We start from the raw sequence: 24,070 nt of genomic DNA, 5'->3' as shown, positions 1-24,070 counted from the left end.
AGGGTCTGAACAAGAGATAAACTGGACGGAAAAAAATGTCTTCATGTTTTTACGTAATGCTGCAACCGAAAACCGTCGTCGAGCGACAGTGAAAGTTTCGTCATATGAAATTTAAGATGTGCAGAAAAAGCACGCTGTATCATATCAATGAATCAAAATTAATATATTATATAATATTAATGGGCCGTATATTGTTACATATATTTAAACGTTTAAAGCCGGAAAATTACATTTACGTATATAATATATTAAATATGCCAAAAACGTATAGTTATATCAGCGATATATGCCATGCAATATCTTTTACATTCATGGGGATTAATTGTATCGAGTTTGGCTTAAGTTCAAGTTAACTAATTCTAGGTTGAGTAACTCATTATCCTTTCGAATTATAATCCTATCCATAATGTAGATGAAATAACAGGATTTTACCAGATAAAGTATCTTGGCTTTACCTTCAAAGTGAAATAATCATTTTGAAAGAGAGAGCCCACGGATTTACGAGATCTCAATTTAAAAAATGACAAGATTACATGTATCTTTAATGTGGTAAAAAATTGTTGTGCGAAAGTTCCTATTTTGTTTTACTGAAAGAATCCAGTTCTACAAATTAAAAAGAAAATAGAAGTAATTTATCAATAATAAAATCTTTCTATCGATTTTATCTTATTTGTAATTCTCAACCCTTCTAATTTCTTTCAATGAAAGAAGTTCTACAAGAAATCTAATAATTCCACATTGTTCTTATGCGTTAATCCAAACGTTTCATCGAGAATAACGGTGTCTCCTGCGGGAGATTGATAGATCGATTTTTAATTCCCACCGACGCAAGTCGATCGCGCAGTCTAACAAAGAATTTTCGTGACGAGTTCGCTAGAAAAATCATTTTAGAAAGGCGTATTAGCTACGCGTACCTCTACCTTCTTGCCAGCGGTACTATTGCATTGCTATAACTGCTCCTACATCTCTATTTACGTGCGTATGTGTGTGAGTGAGCGAGGTATCGCGTATAGACGTGCGATACACGTGTAATTCGTCTCGGCGAGATGCAATGCTGTGAGAAAAGACTCCACCAGTATAAAAGGGGGTGTGTCTCGTAAGATCCGCATCAGTTTCAGTAGTGTTCTCTGCATCGTCACACCATTACCGCCACCATGAACGCTATAGTGAGTTTTTAGTTCTAATTCTCTACTTCTTCGAGTAACTAGAATCGTCACGATACTGCATTCGAGGGAGATCTCGTGATTTATCAATATTTGCGGAAAAATAATTCACCCCAAGGAGAACAGGAAAGTCAAAATAATATTCAATTTGATGTTATTGACTTGAATTTGTATCATTTTTTTGTCACGATTCAATCAATATAACATTATTTTGACTTTCTTGTTTTCTTTCCTAATTGGAATTTTACGCGCCCCGTAAATAGAATTCATTACAAGATATTTCTGATATAATTTTTTGATTATTTCACTATATGATACTAATATTATTTTTTTTATTATAGATATTCTAGAATGATTTTAATTTTTTTATTTATGCACATGTCTCACATATTTTCTGTATTTTTATGAAATATGGTATTCATTGTTCGAGATATTTTAAAAAATGTTTTTCTTTTTACATCCATTATAAAAGATTTTAGATTTATTTATTTTGTGTTGTACTAGATGCGCAACACAAAAATTATTTTCTTTCTCACTTTGTATAAATATCAAACATGTATATATGTATAAACATATATATTCGTTTCTGCTTTAAATAGAAAAAATTAAATTAGTTTAGATAAGAAACAGACATACTGTGAATCGTTTTATGAGAAAATAAACTAATATAAACATAATGTGTACTTAACACAATATGCTTTTAACTACTTTACTTACAATACTTAATTAAATAAATAAATTCCTTGCAGCTTGTATTAGCCATTCTCAGCCTGGCAATGCCTATTTATGGCGAAGAAACACAAGTAGAAAAGAAACAGGAGAAGAGGGGTATCTTAGGATTGGGTTACGGAGGATATGGAGGATATGGTGGATTAGGAAACTCTCTGATTGCGGGATCGGCTTATGGAGGTAATTTTCGATTAAAAGACCTTGATGCCCGATAATTTGCACGGATGCTTAATTTTATCTCGATTGTGAAGGTTATGCGCTTTCGATTTCAGGTCACGGACAAGGTTATCTCGGTGGTATTTCTCCGGCGGCAATTGCCTTCTCAGGTCACGGCATTTCCGCACCCGCCTACAGCAGCGTGCCCATAGCATCTCATGGATATAACGCTCCTCTGGCTTATCGTATTGGTTATTCTGGTGGGTACGGTGGTGCGAATCTAGGAGGACTCGGACACGGTGCCGCAGGAGCCGCAAGTGCCGCAGGAGCCACAGGAGCCGCAGGAGCCGCAGGAGCCGCATATGGCACCGGATTGGGATACGGCGCGAGGGGTGGTCTTGGACACGGTGCGGGACTCGGATATGGTGCTGGACTCGGATATGGCGCGGGATTGGGACACGGTCTCGGTGCTGGTCTCGGTCATGCTGGTCTAGGTGCCGGTTACGGTACCGGTTATGGTGCCGGTTACGGTCACGGATGGTGAAGACACGGCGCCTGATCAATTATCTGACACACGTGGTGTCGCGAAACGTCCATGAAACGTCCTTCAATTTCTCTTGTCAACTTTATCCTAATTGGCCTTACTATTCTCAAGTTTTATATCGTGCGACTTCCAAATAAATTTTATATTTTTTAGTAATCGGCAGTACCTTTTTTATGACTCCATTCTTACGGCGAGGATGAATTAAAATCAGTGATCTCTTGGAAATTAAATTGATCAATCTGTAAAATAAAAAGCAGAAGAAATTAATGAAATTAATAAATTAATCACTTTAATTTAAAATTAAGAAATTTATAAAAAATGGAATTGATCAATTTTGGTTTCTTAGAGATTATTATGTGACTATCATATGTTAGATGTGTTTGTTATGAACAATTAACATTCTTATATCAGTAAGTACAATACAATATTTTTTCTCTTTTTCTTCTTTTTTTAGATTATTTCTATATTTGTGAAATATTGTTTATAAAATATTAATACCATTTTAATACTATTATTTAATATTATTAATATGTGTTTCTATTATCTAATATGTGTTACTATTTTCTTAAGAAGAGCATTTTTAAAGAACCATCTAATGTATACACATGTAACATCTTTATATCTGAACATGTAATATCAAAAATAAATAGACAAAATTATATTTTTATAAAATAATAAAACGGAATTAAATACAAAAACCAAGAAATATGAATAATAAAATTACATAACAAATTAGTTTTTTAAAAGTCGATAAAAGTCGATAAAGTCGATAAATAAAATTTCTACTTTATGTACATTAGTTGCTACACTTCATCACTAGGTGGCGTTAATGACAATCATACATTCAAAATAGATTAAACAACATTCGGTGAGGTTAAGTTACTCTAGGAAACGTCTATTAATTACGTTAATCATGAATTTCCTGGCAAAAAGTGTAATGAATATAGCGAGAACTTGCATAGCAAATACCATCCAAAGTACGATCATTGTGCGATATGATATAATTAATTGTTTAGTTTTCTAACCTCTAATTTAATTTCTGAATAAAGAGTGATTACTGTCATAATAAATGCTTTTCTAAAGTTTTTATTTTATTTATATATAATCAAATTATTTTAGTTTTAACAATATAATCTGATTACCTTATTTATTTCAGGTAACAACCTAACTACGAAATTTTGTAGGGACAGTTATAGCCAAGGTAATATTTCATAATGTCAATTTATTTAACAATGAACTCAAATCTTGTACTTGCCATTAGCAGGAAACATACTGAATGCCACAAGGATAGGTGTGAGCACAGCACTGCAAGGTAATAAAATTTTTAAATCTCTATGCAAGTCATAATCATAAGTGTAACATAGTAATCATATCACTTTCCAGCAAGTGACAGTGTCATATCACTTTTTGTTTAACATTAGAAAACAACAAGAATGTAATGATTCATTGTGCTCTGTCATTTGTATAATGTGAATCCCCTGTTTTATATATCGAAATTCAAAGAAGAAAGTAATTTTATTATAACAATTGATTTATTGTCATTTGAACTTAGTGCTAGAAATTCAAACTAATATTGACAGAAATAAAAGTTTTTATTTTAAGATTGAATGACTGAAAAAAAAATCAAGGAAAACGTTCTTAATTTTAAATGACTTGTTATGAACGTTATTTCTAAATGGAATGTTATTTTAGATATTTTTTTAAGTATTATTTTTAAGTATTATTTTGTGATATATTTTTGAAATACAAAACTCAATTTTATTTCCGTTTTTACCATTCTTAATTATTAAAAATTAGTGTAATCATTACAAGATATCAATTTGTTTAAATTTTTGAAAATTGTATATATATAATTATTAATTGTTTATAATATTATAAATATTTAATATATTTGATATATTTGATTTCGTGATTAAACATACTCGAATTTCTTCGTGAAGGACATATGAGGAATGTTTGAAAATAAAAAATCAAGATAAATGTATATATTAGTAGTTTGATGACTTATTTACGTGAAATTGTGAAACGTTAAAGGTATCGCATTTCTTTTAAGCGTGACTAGATTGGTCCTCTCCGAACCGTCTATAATCGCCTATAGATACATATCTTCGCGATTTTCTGCTTGGATCCGGATTCTATCAAAGAAGTGGTCGAATCTCATAGGAAGTTGGCTAGATTCCCATCGTGGCCAGAATTCTTCTGCCGCAAAAATACATGCAGCCCTCACCTCTTTGATCCCCATGGACATAGATCTCCAAATACCAAAGGGATCTATTCGTCCACTTCGCAAGAAAGGGCTCGCGCTGCGTAAAGACGGAGCCCTTGTGACCACTAGCGAAAATCGCTGGGAATTGAGGGGTGTGACGTGTCCATTTGCGGTTGACCAGTTGTTGCTATGGGATCAGGCACAATCCGCGTGTTTCCCTCTTTCCGCTTTTCTCGCAACCCTATAAAGGGTGGGTCTGTGATCCATTCATGACAGCATTCGAGAGTGTTCGCAAACGATGTCTTATCAGAATTAGAGATCTTGCGTTTCGTTAATTTGATGTCTCGGACAGAACTTTCTTGTTTACACTTAGTTTCTGTATTATAAATGTCTATATTTCTAATATTTCCAGCGTTTCGATTTCTCATCCAAACTGTTGAGTTTTTCATATAATATATTCGATAAAAAGGACGCTCATTGTAGAACAGTCTTTATGTCAGTTTTCGAGAATGAAAGTTGTCGGAAGTGACATTGATAATTTCAGAACAATTTGCCTGTCAGAGCCTTAATATTCTACGACCATGCTAAATCCTATGCTGTATACTTTCGTAAAAAAAAATTGCAAATGAATAAATAAAAAAGTATTTTTTAGTTAAATTTTTTAAATTAAAATAAAACGAATTAATTTTTTATGAAGACCAACTCCAATCATATGTTTATTTCGACTTTGTGAATATTTTTAAATATTTTATATGAATAAACATAACCGTTGCTTTATATTCACATTTGTAATTCAAATTAATTTGATGTAACAAATTAATTTATTGGCAATTTACTGGTCCCAATTATTATGATGTAATTTTTATGACTAAGGATGAGAAGAAGAATTCTGAAATTCGCATTTTTTCAGTAGTAAGATCGCAATCATAACAAAAAAGATTTCTCGAAGAAACGAAGGAAACAGGGAAAGAAAGGAAGAGGATTTGCGACGTTGTAACGATGCAACAAAGCGCAATACCGACGTCGAAAATTTTCGCAATGTAATCTTACGTATTCATCAGTAAGAAAAGGGTTTGCCTTTCGTACATAATAGCGTCTGGCAGAGTGAGGAGGAGTTAGGACGGATTAGTCACTATGCCGCTGGACATCTGTCGTTTTGATGGACGGTGGTCAGCCAACTCTCTCGATATGATCAATAGTGTACTTTCTTTAGGTAAATCTTGATGATCATAGAATGTCACGGCTCTGGCAGGCAACTCTAAAATTGTCCATGTCACCTCCGACAGTTTTCGTTCTCGAAAACTGATCACTCCATAACGAGCATCCTTTTTGTCGAATATACTGTCATACGATACTCGTTTTAGGTAATCTTTCGAAGCAAACGTGAATATTTTGCGACCAAATATTATTTTTTTTTACAAGACGTTTTATTTTGTAAGTATACCGATAATATTGCGTGCTAGAAGCAAATGCCAAAATTAATTAATTTATTCATTATATTTTATATAAAAATCAAAATTTTTTAATTTGGAATGATACACTTTTTTTTTAAATTAAATTTCTTAAATCGTGTGAATTAAATTTACAAGAGATATTAGAATAATATTATAATTATATTATAATTATGAACCGTGAATAAATTCGTTACGTCAATTGACACAATGATGTTTTTGAATGTATAATGCATTTTACGAGAGACACATGTTAATTTTATTTTTACTAGCATCTTGTAAATCAACAATTTTGTAAATGTGCGGTCAAAAAAGATATCAAACATTAAAATTTCGATGTAGGTTTAAAAAAATGCTTTTACTCGATTGTGAGAATTGCTACGTCATTTATCTTACTTTTCTAACCAGAAGGTTTTGTTCCTTTCTTATGTTGATTGTTGACTTGTTCATGAAAGTTTTCATTCTCCACTCATCACATAGTTCTTCCATTCTTTCGGAATCTCTTTCATCTTTTTTGTGATTTTGAGAAGAATCTTACATATTTCGCAATTTCTTTTTATGTTCTTCTTATGTTATTTCTTTTTATGTTATGATTATTTATTTTTTTCGTAAATATTAAAAAAGCAAAATATCATGCTTATCTTGAATTCTAAATACATTCTAACATATATTAATAACAATATATTAATAATTGGCAATATCTTTGAATAATGATTAAAAATTATGAAAATTTATCGAAACATGCGCGAAGTAATAAATAAATTCCGCCAATTATATTTAAAGATGAAAATGTTGATGATAGAAAATTGTTTATAGATATTTTTCGATTGTCATAATAAGATTAATAAGAATAAAAGACTCCTGATTTTAATAAACAATAAATATAATAAAGGGCATGTAAGAATCTAAATTATCAATTTTTATGTTGAGAACAATGAAAGAGTATATTACATAATGAATATTATTGTAATAATATTCATAATAATATTATTATTATTATAATTATTATAATTCAGTATATAATAAATTTTTAAAATATATTTATTGTCATAATAAGATCGATAACTCTATTTTTCTGAATTATTTTCTACCTGATTACTGGAAACGATTACGTGATCATTTATATCGATCTAGAATTGGGACAGATTAGATTTGGAAGTACCTTATGGCAAATGCATAGAAGAGGCGGACCATACAGAAAGCCCAAAGTTTCGAAGAATCCTTTCGATGGTGCACCATATATGAAAGGCGTAGTTTTAAAAACTGTTATTAGAAAACCGAAGAAGCCTAACTCTGCAAATCGAAAATGCGTCGTTGTGAGATTGTCGAACAGCAAAGAAATGACGGCGTATGTTCCCGGTAAGATGTCGAAATAATTCTAACTTGCAGCACTATTGCATTCGAGTCATTGTCCCGCCAGGAAACTTGAGGCGTTATATCGTACACGTTAGAAAATTTAGATGAATTAAATTATTTCAGGAATCGGTCATAATCTGCAGGAGCATAATATAGTACTGTGCAAGAATGGACGACTGCGAGATACACCTGGAGTTAAAATAAAATGCGTGCGTGGAAAGTACGATTTACCACATGTATCTAAGCGCAATTAATTTATAACTGTTAATTATTATCATACGTCTGACGCAATTAATATAATTTCTGTAAAAAAAAGACCATTAACTGTATCATTATTGTCTATACTTATGTTAATGTATGATCGATATTAATGAAAAATAAATAATTAGTTCCTAAAAACCGTATTCTTAATTTTAAAAATGCATTATTGCGAGATTATTGAATAGTACGGAAATGATGGATGCATGTATTTCTAGAGATATAATGTAAAGGTGTTATTTATTCTTAATTAATCTATTCTTCGGGAATTTTACGTTTCTGAATTAAGATTAAAAAAATTTTGCATTTATATAAACAATAAAATTGCGATATTATGGAATGTTAAGCATCGATCAAGAAATGTGATATAAGATTTCTGAATCCTAAATATGACTTTTTAATATATGTACATTAAAGATAGATATGATACATTGATCAAGACATGTCGCATAATCGATCAACATAGCTCACTCTCGCAATCGCGATGGAAAGCAATTTTTGGGATGTCACGGTTTTTAGAGATTAGCCGTGAAAATTGCGGCCCTTTGACACACTTTTGGCATGCTGAACTCCACCACACATTTACCGTTACCTGGCTCACGGGTTCGTTATTATAACGGTGGATGGACAATGGGACTGCTATCGGAGCACAATGAGAAAAGGGTTGTGACACAGCATCCGCTTTTTCGACATTATTACGGAGGGGTTGGTCGTCGCGCATCTGCACAACCTTCATTCGCCCACGCGGCCATCGACCAGCGACCAGCGACCATATGACATGCTGACCAATATCCCGATATTTGGAGAAGATCGGCTCTCAACTTGAAATCTTTAGAGGTGAAGAAAGATCCTTATATAAATCTTTTTTAATAAGTACCGAGCACAGAAGTTGAATTTGGATTGTTCAATCGAATTTTTGTTCTGTTTAAAGATAAAATAATTCTTACAATTCTTGTAAATAGGAGTTTTTAATATTAAATATTAAAGTAATTTAAATTAGATAGAAATAAAAAAATCGAACAAAAATTTCTGAAAATGCTTTTTCGTTCTTTTTTTAATTTGGATTATTTTTAACATTATTTATATATATTGTGTGAATGAGAACCTGTTATAGAATAGGCTTATCCCAAAGGCGGTGGCTATCTCAAGGGATAATAGCGCCACGAGGCGTACGTACGCCAGAATGTTTCATTAAATTTCCGCAATATATGTCTGTCCTATTTTGCGGAAAGTATAGCTAACGTCATGGTGTTAATTCGTGTTATGAGTACTTATTCAAGAATTTGTTGAACTACGAGTAGAGTTTTAAAATTGTAGAATAAAAATCATTTCTGCAGAAGTTTTTTTTCTATTTTTATTTATATTTATATTAAAATGCAATTTTTTTTATATCAAGATATTTCAGTATCATTATTAAAAAATGATTTCTGGCATTAATAACATTTTTTTACTGTTAAAACTATTGGAAATAATTGTTTACATATTTTATAAAATAAATAATTAATAGTTAAATAACTGAAATAAATTAATTAAATAAATAAAAAATAAATCATTAATTATTTTGTTAAAATATTTCCAATAGAAGATGATTAATAGATTAATATCCAAGTAGTAATTCGTTAAACATCATTTTGATGTTCAAATGACGATAAATAATCAGTTTATGCTACCGGATAAGTATAAGTTTAAATAGAAAATTCAAAGATACTAAGGTTAAACCTTTAAGTACTGAATTCTATTTAACAAGTTCTTCTAAATTCTTCTAACGTCTATCTTTTAAAAATATATATAATAATAAAAGCTGATATGCCTTTTATGTATCGAATCAGTAGATATAGATAAACTTTAGATTTAAATAAGTGAAATGAAAATTAAATTTGCTAATGTTGCAAGTAGTGAATTTATCTGTTATACTTTTCGGTCCATATTTCATTTTTTTATCTTGCAACTTTATTTTTCTTTTAACACTTAAAAGTCAATTTCTGCAGCACATAATGATAATAAAGTATAGGAAAATCATTATATACAATAGAAAAATATATATATTGTTAATTGCTTTCGAAACGAAGTGTAAATGTCCCGACTTAGAATTTTGCGATTACAGTATCAGAATCGAAATTCTGCACAACTAAATGTATTCTAATAAATACATAAGAAAGTGTATTTGAAATAAAACCTGGCTTAAAACACGAAATCATTTCAAACAAAGACGTCTACAAAGAATCTCTAAGCAGAATCGCCGTTGTGAACTGATTCAACAACGGTAACAAAATTGAAAGAAAGTTTACAATAAATCTTCAAATGACTAACAGTGCTGCCAAAAGCCTCTCAAACAAATGGCGAGTAAACATTTTCTGTGCTGTCGCACGATTGTGCCTAACTCTTTGCTGTTCGGCTTAGTAATCGGACACCGGACGATCTCTTCTTTCTGAAAATTCTGCAGTCGCAGTTCGACTACTTTCTTTCCATCACAAGCATTTCTTTTTACTCTCATGCTCAACTATCCCGTTATTTTATGTACATATAATTTTTAATAAAATAATCATTCATTTATAAAATTAATATTTCTGTCATTATTGGCGAGTTTAATTTTGCGGGCATGCTTACAAAAATATAATGTAACAATAAAGATTATCTACAAAATCAATTATTAATTGTTAAATTGATTTGCTTTATTCTATAATTTTTATGTCTTTAAAATTCGAGTCAGGTCTCTTAGTAAGTATCCGTTTCAATTATATTTGTTAATATATCTCGAATTACAACTTAATTCAAGTATATCCCTTTTCGGAATATACCTACCGTTACGCTTGCCAAGGTAATCCATCTTCATCGAGTAACAAAGAGAGGATTTTCAGTCAAGAAATAAATCGGTCTTTGAAGTGTAAAAGTGTGTCGGAATAAGAAAGCAAACGAAAGAGTTTTCGCAAAAATTTGCTAAAAACCATTGAGAATAAGCAAATCGAATAATTGTTTGTAGGCGTAGATCAGAAAGCTAAATGGAAAATGAAATGTATTCTTTCCCTATTTTGCAACTCTTTGTAATATTGACAGTTGAAAATCTAACAATGATGTATTCAAGGTTACATGAAAGGTTAGAAAAAAGAAATTTAAATATAAAAGAAAGAGCACATAGTCATCAATAAAAAGTAAATGTATATATTGTGCAAATAATTTACCTGTCTTTAATGAAAATCTTTTTTCAATAATTAATATATTTTTTAATTCCGTGCATTACATCATTTACATATTATTTCTGTAAAGTATTGTCATTAATGGAAAATTATTTTGCATTTTTAAATAAAACAATTCAACAAATATTTTACATATAATATTGAATAAGGAGTAGTATATAATAAAAATTATTATTATACGTTTTGTAATCACATATTGCTTATTATTAATGATGATAATTATACAATATTACATGACACAGATAAAAGATACAAGAATAGAATGTGAAGTATAATTTATTTTAAATGTAAATCATTGAGATTGATAAATTATACATTTTTTGCATTTTCTTTGAGAAACAAATAAAGATCAAAGAGTAAACATGAGAGGCTTCTGTTCACTTCTTATGTTTATGATTGTGGTTGATAATTAATTCTTATATTTAAGTATGATTGTGGTTGATAATTAATTCTTATATTTAAGTATAAGTCTTAAGATATAAGTCATAAATCAATTAAAGAGCCGCGTTAACATTTGAAGTTACTATTTAAGACATTTTAAGACATCTTATAATACGAGTTATGAATACCGGTCTGTAACTCTGTACAATAAGTCAACAATTGCGTTGATCAGCCCATGGATGAGTGATAATGACGAATCACGTACACATTGCATGATTGAAACACGCAGTTATCTTGTGGTTTACTTATATTTGGTAACAGTGATCTAGTTTTGAAATTAATTTATATTTGATTTGTCGCGATGTAGAATCAAAATTTAAATCGATTGGAATGTGTTTGATTGTGCTCACTTTTCACTTCCGCTTTGACATAAAATTTGTACTTCCAATAGAAACAGTATATTGCACCGAAGTAAAACTGAATTGAGAACTTCAGTGGAAACTAGACTAATAGTATACAATATGTACAGTATATAATATAATATGCATTATAATCTTCGAGAATTATCGACTAGCGAATCCTTGAAAGTATCAAAAATAAAAAATGTCTTAATCAAATCCATCAAATGCTTTAATGGTACGTAATTTACGTTTAATTAAGTATTTTTATGAATATAATTTATTTGTTAGCGATAGCATGGTTACTATTAAATCCAAAAGATCCAAGAAAATATGACGTCCGTTTCAAGTGTCCGTTCTTGCTTTACGTTCCCGCCACTTGTAAATACCCTGAGAAAACTATCAACGGTGCATCTGGCTATTCACGGGTCGCAAATCCAGACGTTCGAGGAAAGCGATGGGGTGGATATGTTGTGTCCATCCGATACCGTTACGATGCGTCGTTGTGCCTGTGAGCGTGAGACAGATGCAAATGGCGAATGCATTCATCCGTTGCCGGGACCGGCGATCACGGGAAAAATCGCAAATAACGGGTTGCGGCCATTTCATGGGCGCACCATAGAAATGTGGGTTATGCAGGCAAAAGAGCAAAAATTTGTATACATAAGAAAGGAGGCTGTGCGGTGAATTGAGCGCCGGGATGCTTTTCTATGAATGACAAGCTTCAAATCTGGAGCCTAGAATGGACGACTAAATTTGGCGTGATCGCGAGACACCGACATAATGAGGCATCGCTGTCGTCGTATCGGAAGTAACCCTTCACTGACGAGATTCGTTTTTCATTTTATTATATATCTGTATATCAATAATCTATATTATTATTATTATGTAGATTACTTTTATTAGATTATTTTTATTAATAAAGGTACTAATAACTTATAACTTTTATTAAATTACCTTTACTTAGATTATTTTTATTGTGTATATCAATTTTTTTAAATATTAATGAGACTACGGATAGGAAAGCAAGTGTGTTGCCATGACTTTAATGTGAAATGACGATTGTTTTTCGCAAAAAGAGATAATGATAAATATACTCACAATTTAAAACTTTTACTGAGAGACATTTGTTTGCCTCTCTGCTGTTTACTGCTTTATTAGAATAATAATGTTGAGAATTATCGGAAAGTAATTCGCTTATTGATCTAATCAGTATATTTTTTAAAATTTTTAGATACTTTAGCACATTATTTTTTCCGTGCATGACACGTAAAAGAATTCCGCAAATGAAAAATGGATTCTTTTGATTTATTTTCAACATTTAGAAAATAAATTATCTATTGAAAATGTTGATGTTTAACGAGTTTTGGTTATTATTGTGCTCGTTTGCAATGAATGAATTAATGCTCCCTTGAGAAATAGAATGATTTCTTTTCACAGAATAATGGAATTGCTAGTTTTGCAATTTTTACGCAAGTCTACACAATTGTATTGAATTTAATGAAATAATATTGAACTTCTATAAATCATATTGACAAGGGTAAAAAGAAAATACCTAGTACAATAACCCTTTTTTCTATTCTGAAGTCATTAGACTTTCGATTTGTAGACCGTTATAAGTATTTGTAGAACTATATATACTGTATATAAGTGTTAAGATGAAGGTTTATTTGAAAAAACACTCAATTTAGTGTCATTTCGGATCGTTAATGTTTAGTTCGATGTATTTTTTCGTAAGGGATGAACATTGGAATATACATTTTATATACATATCGAATACTTAATGTTATTTTGTAATTTTTAAAATTAAAACTTAACCCTTCCATCAGTCACGTTGATAAGAACAATCAAAAAGAGAAAATTTTTTCTTCTGCTCTGAAGTCAACTTAGATGTTTGCGTATTCTATTTAGAATTCTACTTATTTTTAAACATACTATATATGTTTATTTTTTCTAAAGAATTTTGCGTAAAATGAGAATTACAAGTGAGTAGTTAAATGTTACCTTATATTATTGTGTACGTCACCGTTTCCATATGGAAAATAGTTTTATGTTCTAAGTTAAAAAGCAGAAAAAGTTAGTTTAATTAAAATTATTACTTATTATTCACTAGTTAATGAAATTTTGAAAATCCGCTGTTAAATAGTAAAATAGTCGAGATTCTCTCTATTTCTGTAGTATTTATATTTTAAATAATATTATTACTGGGTGTTTCAGACCACCCACTTATATACCCTAAAAACAAGAGAAATGGTTATTTTGAAAAATATTTCAAAGAGACAAAAGTTGAGGATTAAGTAATGCATTACATAGGCATATTGATAGCAAGGCCATGTCGAGGTCGACTTGAATTTTTTAAATGAGAACCCATATCTTTCATTGCATATTCTTATAGCTGACGTCAAGACATTGGTTACAAATCCTTTTTAGGATCTTCCTGAGCCTTCAAAATTTCAGTACCGCGTTAGCATTATCCAAGATGTACCGCGTAGAAGTCACACGGTCATTTACACTTTTTCGGGGTGCTTGATTGAGAATAAATGTAGATTCAAATAAATAAAGATTTGAGAAGTTTTGCCGATTTTATTTCGGAGAGAATGCCTGGTGTCATATATATTATAAGCAAATTCTCACTATTTCTATATAGAATTTGGGAAGAAGAGCAGGAAAAATAAATAACAATATTTGTCTTCAGTTCTATAGATTTCAAAAAATGTTAATATCTCACATATCTCAAGTTAATTTAGTGCCAATTTCCGCAAGTTATAATAATAATAATGCAATTAGATTACTCAAGTAAAAATATTTATTTGTAATTTATTTTTATTTTGCAAGTTATAAAGATTTATACACCAAGAGGCAATAAATTTTTAATCTTTTCTTAGATAGGATATTAAATTTAAATTTGGAGCTAATTATATCTCATTACACATATGTCTTCTTACACGAAACTTCCTTTTCCAAATTATGTAATTTCTTTTGTCCATATTTATTTAATTTATTATCTGATAAAAAAAGATATTCTCATCTAATCAATTTCAAAATACTATTACGTACTCGAGATATCCAGAGGTGCTTAATTGTGCAATGCGTGCATAGTACATAGATAAGTCAAAAACAAAATAAAAATTTATTAAACATAGATTTGGACGAACAAATACGATGAAATCGTAGCTTCCTGAATTAGCGTCTTTATTAAAATTATTTTCCTCTGTTGTTCATCTGTCAATATATATTAATTTTACTTTCTTATATATTCATTTTTATGAATGTAGATTAACTGTAATCGTGATTTGATTTACTTTTTCTGAACCTAAGAAATAAAATTAAAGAAAGAAAAAAATACGATTTAGCACGATTCTTTTTTTAATTGATTTCTACATATAAAAAGCTAAAATAACTATACACATATGTATATTTCTGGGGTAGCAAAATTATTATTACACGCGGGCGGCCAATTCTTTTTGCACGTTTATATTTAGTATAATCTGCAGTAGACCATGTGAAAAAAAATGAGCGATATTAGATTCCCTTATTAAATTATTATTATTATTATTATATTATATAACAATATAATATTATATTATAATTTATAAAAAAAGAACAAAATGGCATACTTATCTAATTCTAGCAAATACAGAACAGAATAATATATTGTTTCTCAATACATAAAAATTGTACAAAATAAAAGTATATTGCAAGTATATATACACATACAAAGATTTTAGAATAAAATAAATAATATATACTATAAAATAAAAAATATGCTAAAATAAGAAACTACGTAAATATATCTTTATATCGTGTCTTATTTCACCCTTTGGTTTGTGTTATTTTGGAAATCACTTATGATTGCCTATAATTCAAAAGAACACGTGCCTTTTCGACGTTCAACCAACAGGTTGCATAGTTTCCCCACTACTTTCCCTAAGAAAGAAGCTTGGGGCCTCACAAGGGTAGCTATATAAAGCTTCTCCAACCCTGACTGAGACTAGATAGATATAGAAATTTGCCCAGTAAAGTTTATCTCGAATAGGAAATCCAGTTCATCTCTTTTCCTACGTTCGAAACAAATACGCATTAAAGTAATCACGCGTTCGTGGTAATCAAATATAATAATAAGAAAACGAGCATATTGACAGTGTTGTGCTATCAGTGGTTTCAATGTAACCTTGGATTAAACTTGGATTATTAGGTAAGTATATTTACAAAATTGCGACAGAATTCCGTCGAATAATATTTTTGCATTTTTTAAGCTTGAAAAACAAAATTTTTTTTAATCTTGTGTATACTATATATTACATATCGTCTAATTTATCCATCAAACTGTGCTATAAGATTGTAAAACTAAAAACGACCTTATATTTCTTACATAAGTCTCTTAGTATTTGCATTATTTTAAAATGTTTTATCAAAGAAAATACTTTTTTCACTTTTAAACCACCGTCGACAAAATTCTCCAGTATAATTTCAGATTTGATCAATTCTCTCTAAGTGTGGAATCGCATAAGACTCGTAATACTTTCTCGTAAAATTTTGTTACGAGTGTATATGCTACTAACTTTATACAATAATTCTCTACAGCTTCTTGTTAGAAGAAATCATAGATATTTGCAAATAATTGTCTTACGTATACACACACACACACACACACACACACACGCACACACACACACACACACACACACGCACGCACGCACGCACGCACGCACGCACGCACTCACGCACACATACACACACACACACACGTATAGAATTACAATTAATTTCAAATCTATCTGTCTAATATAAGAAAGAATAAAAACTATCTGGATTATATAAATTTATTTGAGAATAACTTATCTAATGGACTTATTTACGATTATATATGAGCTCTATACATGGAAAGAATTTTTTCTTAGAGTTTACTCTGAAAATATAATAGTCATGGGATAACATTGTATTTTGAAGAATTTTAAATCTCTCTCCTTCATTAATAAAATTACAATAAAATATAAAATAAGTTTAATTAATTTTACTGAAATGCATGATAAAAATCTTTAAAATATTGTATTGTACTAAAACTACTATATTTTCAGGGTAATTTTAAAAGAAACTTTTCTGTATGTATGAAACTCTTACTCTTATATAATGCGTACATTTTTAAGTTGCATTTTTTTACATTCTCTTTCGTTTTATAATTAAATTAAAAAAATGTACTTAATGATTGTCATTAAGCCTGAGTGCAATGGTTGAGTAGGAATTGCCGATAGGAAGTGATATGATTTTCTTACAAAAATATTTATTCCGTCGTATGTTCACTTATGCCATAGCTATATGAAAATAATGAAAATCAAGCGCAAATGTATTATATTACCAATGCACGTGACACACACAAGATTTTCGAGCAATAAACTTATCAGTGCAATTTATTGTGTGAAATTAAATAAGTAAATAGTTGTTGCTTTGTGAATTTATAGTCATAAATTTTTGAGATAACAATTACTTGATCTATTTATTATTTCTTATTACATCTCAGATACAAATTCGAAAGGATGAGAACTTAAACTGTTCAAAGTAGAAATTTTCGAACTTTACGTTTGATGAATGGAATTAAGTTTGAATTTTTAATAGTTTTACATTTCTATTACATAAATATTATATTTCATTATGCTGACAAAATAATATAAAGAGTATAATAAATCTATATTATTTTTTCTTTATTTAAAGAACAATCAAAATTTTAAAATGTACGGAAAATATCTCTACAACTGAAAAGTTGCGTTAGCGTAATAATTAGAATTATTATAGAATTAATTAGAATTTTTTATTGAAAAAGACTTGATAAATTTTATACTAATATAAGATTGTTTAATATAAGATTGTTTAAAATTTTCAATATTTTTTTTAGAGTATACATTCTTTAATTTTCACATTCGTCGCACATACTTGTAATATATTTGCAATATATATGAATTAATAATTAATAATAATTTGTATCTTGTTGCAGCTAATTATAAATGATGATGATGGAAAATTATTACAAAGGACCTAATGAAAGTCGTTTTGAACATTCGTTTGAGCAAAAAAACAACTCAGACTTTAATATGTTGGTTCTGGATCTATCACGCAAGAAGCACGTGACGTCTACATTATCCGAAGTAATTCAACCCATTGGCTCATCGCAAACTTTGTCTTCAGCAAAGGAGCAAAAATATCAAGAGATACATTTTCTAGATGAAAATACACAGACTCCTATCGCGGGCAGTAGTGCCATGCTATCACCATATTCCGAATCAAACTCACCGAAAGAGATGAAGACTGATTCTATAGACTACCATGAAAATAGTAACCAATTGAAACATACTGTGCCATTAACAAGTACGCATAATATTATTCCAGGAGTAACAATGGTAACGCCCGAGCAACCATCGCTACTTGCATTCCCGAACGAAGCCACAAATATTTCCGTACCAAAAATATATTTACCATATATAGAAACACCACAATCTTTTATAACGAATAATGAGATCAGAAGAATCGTTTCAATGCCAGCAGAATGCTCGACGTCGGATATGAAATCATCAACGTCTTCGGAGAAAAAAACGCCAAGACCTTTCAAGGCCTACCCAAACAATTTTTTGACTGTTGTTAACACTATTGACCATAATTCGAATGAGAATTATGCAAAGTTCCGTCAGATGATACTTCAAAACATAAAAAAAATGAACAAAAATACATCGAATCCTAAAATGCGTCGAGTATCTAGGTCTATTAGCAGTCCTGGATTGCCTACTAGTACCGTCGATGAGAAAGATGCTATTTATTGGGAAAGAAGAAAAAAAAATAATGAAGCAGCGAAGCGTTCCAGAGATGCTCGAAGGGCTAAGGAAGACGAGCTCGCAATCCGAACGAGTTTCCTCGAATACGAGAATGCGCAACTGAGGATGGAAATACAGAGACTCAAGATGGAAATAGAAAGACAACATATTTATATACAATAATTTGTATCACGATAATTTGATTAGTTGTGAATTATTATTATGGCATATGATACTTAGGCTGCGTTCCACTCAACACTCGTAACGCTTTTTGTAATACATACAATACAATAATATAGATTAAAATTTGTTAATATGTAAAATTGTCAAAATATTTGATTTCTGCAGAGATATTAATCGAGCATTAATATTGTTCTTGTTTAACATTTGATAAAGGATGAAATGATTTCACGATTTTGTGAGTGGAATGCAGCCTTAGTATACAATAATAATGAATTTATGCCGAATTTCTTTATTTCCAGATAAATTGCGGATAACTTTATCCAAGAGATACTCCATTATAAATCTGAAAGATCTCATGGATAAAATTATCTAGAGGTGAAGAAATTGGGTATTAACATGATGCAGTTTCCATAACATTCATTGCAAGGAATATATTTAATGTTTGATACATATATATATTTTTGTATTTCCCTAATATAGTTGGTATATAAAATATATAACTATAAACTATATATAACATATGGTTTGTATATATATTTTTATACAGTATGTATGAGTATATGTATGAGTACATACACATACTATACTACTCTTAGATATATTACCACATATATAGTATAATACTGTGCATATGTGTGTATATATATTACTGTTATCTAATTCTTTACCATGTCATGAAAATATTCACAACTGATGAAAGAAAATATTTTGACAGATTATTTATTTCTTGTGTAAATATATTTTTGAACATTTTTCTTTAGATACTATTTATAAATTATCACATGCAAACTCCATACAACCATGTGATGTTCTAGTATAAAAAACTATAAGTTGCGTCGTATAAGAAATTAAAACTGAAAATGTATGGAATTATGAGGTAATTTTTAAATATGCTTTATAATCGGCGCTATTAATATAATAATTACAAATAGTATACATATAAAAATATCAAATTGACATAATATTAATACGACTCTGTCCTATTTTTGTAATACAAAATAATACGGATTAAAATTTGTTAATATATAAAATTGTCGAAGTATTTGATTTGTGCAAACAGAGATATTAAAAATATCATGTATATACAATATTGATTTAAGCTAAGTTTTTACCAAAGTTTAGCATAATTAACGAAAATTTGTAAACATTATTATACACATATATATATATATATATATATATATATAATAGCATTATATTTCATAAAAAGAATAAAAGTTCTTTTGTCTCATTATTGTTTTAAAGTTACTAAAATATTTAAAATATAATTCTACTACATATAATTTCCTTTTTATGAAAATTTCCTTTCTTATATATCGTACAAATATATTTTAAAATACGTTTGTTATAAAATGTTTTCTTAATTTTTATCTTAATAAAATTAATATATTCTTACAGTTATATATACAAATCCTTCAAAACATTTTTATACATTTCATTAAAATTAAAAACAAAATTTCGCATACACATAAATTATCAATCAGGCAATGTATCTACAAGTTCCATCATAGTATCTGACTCAAGAACATTCTTTTCTCTATTTTGATTATTTGTAAGTACCTTTGAAAAAGATTTTTGTACTTGTCTAGGGATAAAAGCTAATGGCGTTATTTTACTTTTTACACTAGTCGATGAAATTGTTTCTACACTCTCATTGTTTTTACAGATTGCACTAGTGGTATCTTTTGTGAACATCTTACTTTTCTGATTTTTATTCAAAAGTATCTTAGTAGATTTCTTCTTTTTTTTATTGTCAACAATATCAAATTCCATTTTATTTGATTCCTCTTTCTTGGTGTAATACGGCGTATCGTCGAATCGATATTTCTTTGGAAATTTATGTACTCTAATGCAATGTTCCTTCCTTTCCATTGGATTGTTAAATTTTATGTCACATTCAGAATCATAACATTGATACTAGAAGAATATCTATATTAAGTATATTTAACAATACTGTAACAATATATTATTATATAATCTGTATGATATGTATACCATGGCTTGCTTCTCTGATAAGACTTTGAAAAAGGCATCATGTGTCTCCTGAATATGAATCTCCAACAACCGTGGATTTGGCTTGGATACTTTACATTCTGTACAAGCATATCGATGTGAGCTGTTATAATGCATTTCATAATCAAGTAGCGTTTGAAAAGTGTTCTTGCATCCTGGGACATAACATGAGAATTCCTTGATTCTGAAACAAGATAGACTTTATTTTTTTCTATTATAAATCACATAGGCAACCACTTCTCTTCCATTATAATAAAAACAATATTATAGGATTCTTAAAATTTCTTTGCAGAATTTTTTAGAAGATGAGTCATGTAACATTGAAGCAGAGTGATGATAAAAAAAAGTTTTCAGGTTATGTCACTATTTTTCTTAAAGAGAAGTCTGTACTCACACTTCGTGGCAAAGTTCCTCCTCGTCATCAATTGTGACGCCCTTTCTCTGGAAGACCTTGCAAATTTTGTAAGAATCTTCGAAGAAGGGGTCGTTTACAGGGCGAATTCCGACACCTAATTGCTGAAGAACCTCTTCCATAGCGCATCAAATCAAACACCGTATAAATAAATACAGCGCGCGTTTCCTTTGAGAAATCTCAATGCGACTATATTTATTAATTTTTATTATTATTTTATCGATCGAATAAATGCAATGTTTATTGTCTGTATATTCTGCCTTTAACAACACAGCGAGTGCGCCGGTCGCGTTCGCGATCCAAGATGTCTCGACCTCTTGGCTGCCGATTCGACCTATCGCGATGAACATCACTTCGATAATCGAAATTTGAACGCGAGCAAAAATTTTCTCATTAAAAAATGACGTGACCCGGTTTTCGCGAAGTGACGTTTCGTAGCGAGTTGTGAGGGAAATACGCGAGAAAGAATTCGTGTTTACAAGTGAGAATCGATAACGCGTATCATCTGGTGATAAGAAATCATAGGCGCGTTGTTAATGTTATTTTTCGCAAGCGCTCCGGGTGTAGCATTAAATTCAGAGAGTTAAGTTTCGCCGAGCAATCTAACGAACCATCATGGCCGCTCTTCGATCACGATCGCGAAACCGCGCATCCGCATATTTATAATATAAGGTGATATTCGAAATGCAGTCTTCTTGATGAATCTTCTTGATGTTTATCGGAGAAGAATGGAACTTACGGATTAGCAAGGTAGGGTGAAATACTGAAATTCAATATATTTCAGACAGCAAAGTGACATTATTTGCTGTCATTTTGATATCAAGGTATCAAAAACGTTATTTGACTACAATAACATCATCTTGCTGACTATAGATAATGTAACTTTATTATTATTTAATAAAGTTTTTATTATTTAATATATGATTTAGAGAGTTATCCTGAAGCTTCTGAATAATTCTCGGAAGAAGGATAGGGCTTGACATACAGATAATTGGAAAGATACTCAGCAAATGAGAATGGATTAAAATGGATTGAAATTTTTTTCTATCCGAATGCGTATTTTAAATAGCGAATACTTTTTTTGGATTTAATTGGATTCAATTAATTTCAATTGGATGCAATTGGATTAAAAAACTGCATTTTCTATTCAAAATTTTGAATTGAACAGTGTGTGTTCACAATGTGTGTGTTGTGCACAGAAAAAGCTAATATTATTTTTAGATTGAAAAGCATAAAGATATGCTCCACGCAATTCTTATAAATGAATAAAAATGCATTCAGATTGAAAAGCATTTATTTTCGTAACATTCATAAATCAATATTTCTGAAAATCTGAATCCATTTCAATTTATTTCAATCTATTCTCGTTTGCTGGATAGGACAAAATATTAAAACTTCATACAATATATATATCTCGAAGTAAGGTGACGTTGTTTCAACGTTATTTTGACGTTGAAAAGTAAAAAATGTCATTGACGTGGCTTTGACTAGAATGGCAACAATTAAATAAAATCATCTTATATCTATTTGACGATATAACGTTATTATTAATTTTATTATTTTTGTATGATAAAAGTTGCGTTCCACTTAATGCTCACAACGCTCGTGGAGTTATTTCATCTTTATTTATCAAATGTTAAACAAGAATAAACAATATAGCTTATGAGCGTTGTGAGTGTGGAACGCAGCCTTAGAGTACGATTCTGAATCTTTTAAGTATTTATTGGAAAAAAGAAAATTGCAAAAGTAGGAAATACTGAAATATATGATACAATATAATTTTATTACAGCGATATAGATGTAAGTGACAGCAATAGGCGTAAGTGAATTAATAATAGACATAGATAATTAAAATTAAAAATTGATAATTGAAATGGAAAGGAAAGTGATAATTGAAACAAATATAATTTCGGCAGATTCAATTTCTGATGTTATTTATACGAGAAAAAGAATTATTTTCATTTTTCCATCGTTTTTATTTGCAGATAAGCTGAAGATTCATTGTTATTTATAATAGGCACTTGAATATATATTGCTAATAAAGATTAACAAACTTACTAGGAGTTATGCTGATATGATTAATTTTATTTTCTCATGAAATTCCGCATAATGAGAAATAACAAAAATACATTGTCAATATGTAGTTAGTCATAAATAATATGTATAATCGACACTCTATTTATTCAACTAATAATCGCGTCTTCAGATTTTCCAATATCTCTGTCATCCTGTTCTCTAGCTCATCTCTTCTTTGTATTTCTTCTCTTTTCTCCTGTAACATATACATATGGAAAAGGAATATTTTAACGAAAGATATTTTTTATTTTTTTTTTATAAGAAACCTGTCTAGACAAATTCTCAATCATTAATTTTTTTTGCTAATTAATTTCGAATATACATATATGTACTTTTACTTCAATTTAAAAATAATTTAATATTAAATAAATATAGGTTATTGGTTTTTAATTTCTTGAGAAATATTTTGAAAAACATTTGTGAAATGAAATTTAATTATTTTCGATTATACACATTTAAAGTTTTATGATTTATAATATAAATAATTTGATTGAAGATATAGAATATTGAAAATGTTAAACATTCATTTCTTTTATTTTTTTAAAGATTAAAAAAGACACTTTTTTTGTTTGCGTTTATTTGTGTGTGTGTGTGTGTGTGTGTGTGTGTGTGTGTGTGTGTGTGTGTGTGTGTGTGTGTGTGTGTGTGTGTGTGTGTGTGTGTGTGTCGTCGCGCGTCGTGTCGTCGTGTGTGTGTATACTTACTACTACTAGTAGTTAGTACGTACTAACTAAACTTAAATTAATTATA

The 24,070-nt window shown here is 29.7% G+C and overlaps 4 protein-coding genes across 4 annotated transcripts; 3 read left to right on the top strand and 1 right to left on the bottom strand.

Moving 5' to 3' along the window:
• Positions 1-1,154: 1,154 nt before the first annotated feature.
• On the top strand, positions 1,155-2,748 carry LOC105617681 (glycine-rich cell wall structural protein 2-like). Its single transcript, XM_012199237.1, has 3 exons — positions 1,155-1,166; positions 1,913-2,072; positions 2,165-2,748. The coding sequence occupies exons 1-3, from the start codon at positions 1,155-1,157 to the stop codon at positions 2,590-2,592; spliced, it is 600 nt and encodes a 199-aa protein (XP_012054627.1). The 3' UTR covers positions 2,593-2,748.
• Positions 2,749-3,505: 757 nt separating this feature from the next.
• LOC105617471 (40S ribosomal protein S12, mitochondrial) lies at positions 3,506-8,004 on the top strand. Its single transcript, XM_012199028.1, has 5 exons — positions 3,506-3,569; positions 3,749-3,793; positions 3,854-3,904; positions 7,384-7,608; positions 7,729-8,004. The coding sequence occupies exons 1-5, from the start codon at positions 3,506-3,508 to the stop codon at positions 7,857-7,859; spliced, it is 516 nt and encodes a 171-aa protein (XP_012054418.1). The 3' UTR covers positions 7,860-8,004.
• A 4,165-nt stretch (positions 8,005-12,169) lies between these two features.
• On the top strand, positions 12,170-18,819 carry LOC105617680 (thyrotroph embryonic factor-like). The gene is given in 3 exon segments (XM_012199236.1): positions 12,170-12,445; positions 12,448-12,519; positions 17,899-18,819. Coding segments are annotated over 3 exon segments (1,269 nt in total).
• Positions 18,820-20,295: 1,476 nt separating this feature from the next.
• Positions 20,296-21,366, bottom strand: LOC105617470 (zinc finger protein 511). Its single transcript, XM_012199027.1, has 3 exons — positions 21,227-21,366; positions 20,815-21,016; positions 20,296-20,736 (listed from the first exon to the last, which is right to left on the bottom strand). The coding sequence occupies exons 1-3, from the start codon at positions 21,364-21,366 to the stop codon at positions 20,296-20,298; spliced, it is 783 nt and encodes a 260-aa protein (XP_012054417.1).
• Positions 21,367-24,070: the final 2,704 nt, after the last annotated feature.

The sequence above is a fragment of the Atta cephalotes genome, assembly GCF_000143395.1.
Source record: "Atta cephalotes unplaced genomic scaffold scaffold00013, whole genome shotgun sequence".
NCBI lineage: Eukaryota > Metazoa > Arthropoda > Insecta > Hymenoptera > Formicidae > Atta > Atta cephalotes.
The sequence above is the reverse complement of the archived record's forward strand: the minus strand, read 5'-3'. Positions and strand labels throughout refer to the sequence as shown.

Bases quoted from the DNA above. Each gene is read 5' to 3' on its own strand.
- LOC105617470 (XM_012199027.1), bottom strand. From the start codon at position 21,366: ATGGAAGAGGTTCTTCAGCAATTAGGTGTCGGAATTCGCCCTGTAAAC. The intron at 21,017-21,226 runs GTGAGTACAGAC...ATCTTGTTTCAG, and splicing joins GAGGAACTTTGCCACGAAGT to AATCAAGGAATTCTCATGTT. The intron at 20,737-20,814 runs GTATACATATCA...ATATTCTTCTAG, and splicing joins TATCAGAGAAGCAAGCCATG to TATCAATGTTATGATTCTGA.
- LOC105617471 (XM_012199028.1), top strand. From the start codon at position 3,506: ATGAATTTCCTGGCAAAAAGTGTAATGAATATAGCGAGAACTTGCATA. The intron at 3,570-3,748 runs GTACGATCATTG...TATTTATTTCAG, and splicing joins CATAGCAAATACCATCCAAA to GTAACAACCTAACTACGAAA. The intron at 3,905-7,383 runs GTAATAAAATTT...ATATCGATCTAG, and splicing joins TGTGAGCACAGCACTGCAAG to AATTGGGACAGATTAGATTT.
- LOC105617681 (XM_012199237.1), top strand. The intron at 2,073-2,164 runs GTAATTTTCGAT...TTTCGATTTCAG, and splicing joins TGCGGGATCGGCTTATGGAG to GTCACGGACAAGGTTATCTC.